At 24.8% G+C, this 6,305-nt stretch overlaps 1 protein-coding gene across 1 annotated transcript in view; it reads left to right on the forward strand.

Moving 5' to 3' along the window:
* The window catches only part of LOC100574807 (sentrin-specific protease 7-like), an 11,835-nt gene that overhangs the window by 4,293 nt on the left and 1,237 nt on the right, over positions 1-6,305 (forward strand). Inside the window, exons 2-8 of the mRNA XM_029485497.1 lie at positions 4,282-4,422; positions 4,487-4,597; positions 4,680-4,889; positions 4,971-5,068; positions 5,651-5,748; positions 5,885-5,967; positions 6,029-6,238. Of these exons, the coding sequence (XP_029341357.1) occupies positions 4,301-4,422; positions 4,487-4,597; positions 4,680-4,889; positions 4,971-5,068; positions 5,651-5,748; positions 5,885-5,967; positions 6,029-6,238 (932 nt within the window). The 5' untranslated portion in view covers positions 4,282-4,300. The remainder of the gene's footprint in view (positions 1-4,281; positions 4,423-4,486; positions 4,598-4,679; positions 4,890-4,970; positions 5,069-5,650; positions 5,749-5,884; positions 5,968-6,028; positions 6,239-6,305) is intronic.

The raw sequence follows: 6,305 nt of genomic DNA on the forward strand, positions 1-6,305 counted from the left end.
GCACTGGTTGGCCTCCCTCTTCCAATTATTCAAATCAAATATTGTACATAAATTATCTAATTTACTTATTGTGACATAAACACAGATTGTAAATATCATTATTTTTAATAAAAAAAGAAAAAAATATATATTTAGTTATTTTGTTTTGATTGTATAATATTATATATCTATGATACGGTTTGTTGTTGATGTGTAACACGGTACCTAATGGATATTGTGAATTTGGAATTTATTATTGATACCTATTATAGGTCAATTTTTTTTTAATACTCTAGATAAGTATACCTATAATAGGTATGTCTAATACCTAGACTGACAAACCGTCTCCACTGACATCCACTTACCCACCTTTTTTTTAAGTTATCTGTTTAAACATTGGTCGCATTTAATTGTGCGATAAATATAGCAATATAGTAAATATGAGTACATATAGTTTATTATTCGATTGAACTCGCTTTGAACCTCTAGTACGAACACAATCTTTTGTTAGTTTAAATTGTGAAGTATGTTTTTATTAGGCATACATTAAACTGCTGGCTTTCAGAAGCTCTGTATTCTGAAAACTTCCATCAACATCAACTGTAAAACATTCATATATGAAAGCAATTTACCATGAAATATGATCAATTACCGTTATTAACATTTTTAAAATGTTTTTTACATTACATGGTGAATTGTTCTGTATTCTTCACTAGGCAACTTTACAAAAGGTATAGACAAAGAGCTTGTAGAAATAATTAATATTAAATCATATTTTTTACAATTTTTCTTTGACTACTATAGCTAGAATATAATATTTACTATCATTAATAGATATTTAATAAGTAATAATAAAAACAAATGTCAATATGAGATATTTGTACATATTTTGTGTAATAGAAAATATTAATAAAATATATTAAAATACAGACTTAGTACTTAGTAGTAGTGTTAAAAGATTATTGCAACAACTAATTTCTTCTTGACCATTCATTTTTTTAATAATAATTATAATTTATATTATTTACTTTAATTATCATTATATTCATTTTTTTAAATTCTATATTTTGTTCATTATTCTAGTTATTTAGATTCTTTATTCATCTATTTTATTAAGTAGGTAACTCAATTTTAAATTCAATAATAATAAATAATGTATAGAAAATAGTAAAAAGAAATAACAATAACCATATTTAATTTCTTATTACATTATGTAGGTAGGTATTTTAAAGTATCTATTAAACAGGACTATTTACTTGAACATTACTATTACTATTATATAGTTTATATAGGTACTTACGGTTTTGTCTGGGTAGAATACATTTATTAAAAAAACATAGCAATTCCAAATTGTTTTTAACTTTTTCTTTCCGTTTTTGATAACTGATTTTAGGTGGCATGATTTTAATTTAAACAAAAGTCAAAAACACATAATATCACAACATTGGTTCAGTGCACAGTAATCGTTGTAAATGTCTCTGGAATAATATTTAGTAATAGTTTCATATTCATAATTATAACAAATAACAGATATCCAGTTTGTTGTGTTTATTTTCGACTTCACAAAATGTAAAAATAACTACATAACCCTTATAATGATGGTATCTAATTGTATCACGTAATTATTTAACGTATTAATCAATGGTATATAAATGCTAGTACCAGGGATTTCAAACGTTATAATAACATTATATTTGACAAAAAAAAAAAAACGATTGAAATTTAGAAACGTAATTATAAGGGAAAGCGATAATCAAAAATAATTAAATACAAAACAAAACATAACGCAAAATGTTATTTGTAGAATATTATTAAACAAAAAATAATGCAAAACAAAATATTTTAAAATAAAGTCTCAAAAAAAATTTAAGTGGGTACACAAATCTAAAAGAACATTTATTGTGTAAGACACGTTTAACTTTAGTTTATAGTGCCTACCACTTATTATTTTTATAAAAGCATACCTACATAAAATGTACATATTTTCAAAAGAAAAAAAAACATGTACAAATTTCATAATCTTGATTAAGTCGTAAATAGGTTACAAGTATAAACGCGTATAATGTGTGTGCATATTGTGTTTAGACTTTAGTCTGTATGTGTGTGTTGTAAATATTAATATGTAAGTTCGGAATGTTAAACTGATGTGTATACAATATTATGATATTGTGTGTATATACGTTTGCTTGTATATTATCATAGTTTGTAAGTGTATGGTCATAATATGATATTTATATGCATGTGTAAAAAGATGGGTATCGTATGCTAACAATGTGTTTTATTGATATGCGCGTTGATATGTAAATTATATAATCTGTTCAGGTTTTTGTGATAAAGATGTGTGTATGTATGTAAGTACCTACCTATGTAGGTAAGTATATAAACTATTGTATATTAAATGGGGTCCGCAGAGGGGGAAAGTAGAGACAGTTAAAGATATAAATTCTAAAATTAATTCATTATAAATTATAATATACATTTTAAACTATTAAATTATTGTATAACAGTTTTACAGGCAGAACTTATCATTTGGACTACTTATACAATCTGAAAATGAACTATTTTTCTCTATCTATACTCTATAGGTTTAGACTTTAGATCATATATTTATTATAAAAATAATGTAAAAACAAGTGCAAAATTTAAATTTAGAAAAAACTTCAAATTGCTCCAAAAACCTTTAAATGCAAAAAATGACCATAAAATTTAAAATAGTAAAAAAATGCAATGTAGGTGTGTTATAAAACGAAAATAAACTTTTTTTAAATTAAAAATAAAAACATTTTTTTTTTTTTTTTGTTTTTGTTACAAAGTTATTTTTATTACACGTCAGAACTAAGAACGTTGTTTTTATAGATTAAGTCGAGGTGTAGTCGAGGGGCTAAGTGAAATACTGCAGTGTCCACCAAGTTTTTACTTTTTTGATAAAAAAATTTAATATTCATAGATGGCATACCTACAGTAGTTTCAACTTTTCAAGTTTGTGGTATCAATGACTGAATAAGCTAGAAATATTTAATTTTATAAATTACCTAAAATTATAAAAACAAGGGTAACATTTTATTTATTAAAAAAAAATGTATTTGATAATATAAAATTACATAACAGTTAATTAAAATATATGATCCAGTTTTAACTAACTATATTAATATAAATATAATCCATTAATATTTTTACATTCCTTGTCTATATGAAAAAAAAACATGTCACAAAAATACTTTATAAATAATAGAAAGTGAGACAAAAAAGGAAAATATTTTGCCCTCCTCTTGACAAATATCTACGCACGCCCTTGAGTATATTATAACACATTTGGATGTGTATGTGTGTGTGTGATACATTCCGATGTATAATCATAGAACAATATAGAAGCGACACTCGATTAGTCCATCGGGTTTCTGTAACCCTACGGTATGAACTATGGGACTCTAAAAGTTGTACCAGTATAAATATACCATACAATTGTGAAGGTAATTTATGATAATCATATGTAAATTATTAAACTTAATAAAAAAAAAAACATAATTTCTAAGTTAGGTTTAGGTACGTAACAAGTATTCTCGTACAGTGGCGCCAAAACAATTTTTTTTAAGTGTTCCAATACACAATAACTTATACCCACCTACCTCTAAAAGGTATGAAACCTAAGTTATGGGTCGAAAAGCCCTTCCCCACGCTTCAATTTCTTATAATACAAAAATATATTGTTTTCATAAATTATATTATTTACTGCATAATGTTTATTTTTAAATTTTTAACACATAAGTATTAGTAGATAAGACAAACTAATTCGTTGATAGATTAAAATGCATGAAGAATTAATGGTTTTATGTTGACATTTATCAGTTATAATGCAGGGCACGTCACATCTTGTATCTAAATCAACGCGTTTTTGCATTTTTTTGTGTATATTATATTGAATATTGACAGTATACATAATTGAATAACCAATTGCACAAAAATGAAAGTTGGCCAGTGGCCACCTAAGTAATGTCATTTTTAAAATTTAAGATTTTGTTTATATCAATCAAATAGATCTTTGTATTTTATAAAAAAAATGAAATTTAATAAGGAAATAGCTTAAATTCTAAAAAAAGGACAGACTACTTATAAGGTTTAAATTACTTACTCATCATAACAAAACTATTGATACGTGAGTGAAGCTACTGGAAATAGATAAATATTATATTATTAAATTTAGTAGTATTAAATATATTCAAATGTATATCTAATTCGGTTTTCTAGCTAATTTACATATTCATTTGATTTAAAACCATTTGATAATTTATTTATTATTTTTAGTTTCTTCTATATAATTCCTATGGATCTTCCTTTAAGATATATATCAACAGATACAATGATCATGCCTCTGTCAGGGAAGCGCAGAAGAATAGATGGTGAGTGGCTTATAAAAAAGCCGAATAAAGGACAAGATGATAAGGTGTAAGTTTGAAATCTGTTAAACATGACAAACTTTGATTTCAAATGTATTATATTCTTTTTTTAGTATACTGCAGGATACAATTGACCAAACAACATTCGATATTAAAATATGTGACTATAGATTGTTGGAAAAAGGATTGATGATGAGTGATGCACTTATTGATTTTTATTTGGCGTAAATTATTTTAGTTAAAATTATACAAGCTAATATGACGTAGTTATAAATGATTTAATGTAAAATATTATTTGTATCATAGGTATATGCATAGTAAACTAAGCGATAAGGATAAAGAAAAGGCATATGTATTCAGTACACACTTTTATAGCTGCTTAACAAAACAAATTAATCAATCAACATATGATCCGTCCTTGTCGTGTTCCAAGAATAGACATAATAAAGTGGAGAAATGGACCAAGAAAGTGAATATATTTAAAAAAGATTTCATCTTTATACCAATAAATAAATAGTAAGCATTAAAAGAACTTTTTAATTATTTATTTAAAGTAAAACTTAAATAATTATTATATGCATTTTTTTTTTTTTCTAGTCAACATTGGTGCCTAGCAGTCATATGTTTTCCTTACCTATCGGGTAAGGTTTACATAAAACAAGAAACACATTGTGATGAACCGGATGATAATACAGGTAAATATTTGAATCTTAAATATACATGCGTGGTAAAATTAATAGTAACTTTTTATAATACAATGCTCAAAGTTATAAAATATGAATTTTATACTATTTAAGGTAATTTTAGTACACTATTTATTTTATTTTATCTACAAACAACATAGGACGAAAATACATTTACTCAAAGTTGTGTATTCATTGTTATAAGTATTCTTAGAGTAAGATCAGCGATTATAAAAATATTAGTGACAAATATTTTGGAGGGTTTGACATATTTGTTTTGTATTTAATTTGTTATTTTACTATAAACTATACTTTCAAATGTAATACTTTTTTGTAAATTTAAATGGATATTAAATTTGTTTATACATATTTAGACAAACGCTTTGTCAAACGCTCAAAACATATTATTCTATATAATTTTTTTAATAAGTAATTTAAGGAGTAATTCATCTAAATGTACGGTATGAATATATCAAAATATATTAAATATATTTTGTACATTAACTATTGTGAGGCATGAATACATTCTAAAATAAAATTATTTTGAGCATGTGAAGTTGACAGTAAAAAATGTTTATATCAAATACATTGTAGGTCGATATGAAGTGTCTCAATGTATACGAATACCAAAAAGATTTGATGAAGCTGATCCAAATGTAGAAGATCTGTGGCTGTTTGATTTATGCTTACCTGTAAGAATTTTTTTTTATAAATCATACAGATAATTCAAAATTTCAGAATAATATTTTTAAGATTTAACATACAATATGTGTTAGTATTAATTTGTTTATATATTATGTTATTAACTTTAATTTGTGGTATTATTAGAAAAACTATCAAGATAGATACAGCAATTATTATGATGACGTGGAAGTATTAAAAACACAAAAAAAAAATAAACTAATTAAACGGTATATTTGTCAATCACTAATCTTTTAGAAGCAAAGTTTTTAAAGTTGACTCATGTTTTAGGCCTTGCATTTTAATATTTGATTCATACTCCAGAGGTATACTGAACGCAATGATCACAGCAACGCTACGTGAATGGTTACAGCATGAATACTGTAAGAAATACAATGGCGAACAAAAAGACTTTCAATTTATGAAAGCATGTTCAGTCAAAGTACCTCAGCAACCTAATAAAACGGATTGTGGTCTTTTTGTAATGCATTATTTTGAAATGTTTTTATTCTGTAAGTTAAACATTATTGTACCATCATGCAAAATAAACTAAATTATACTATATTTT

Source organism: Acyrthosiphon pisum, chromosome X, assembly GCF_005508785.2.
Source record: "Acyrthosiphon pisum isolate AL4f chromosome X, pea_aphid_22Mar2018_4r6ur, whole genome shotgun sequence".
In the NCBI taxonomy this organism is placed as follows: domain Eukaryota; kingdom Metazoa; phylum Arthropoda; class Insecta; order Hemiptera; family Aphididae; genus Acyrthosiphon; species Acyrthosiphon pisum.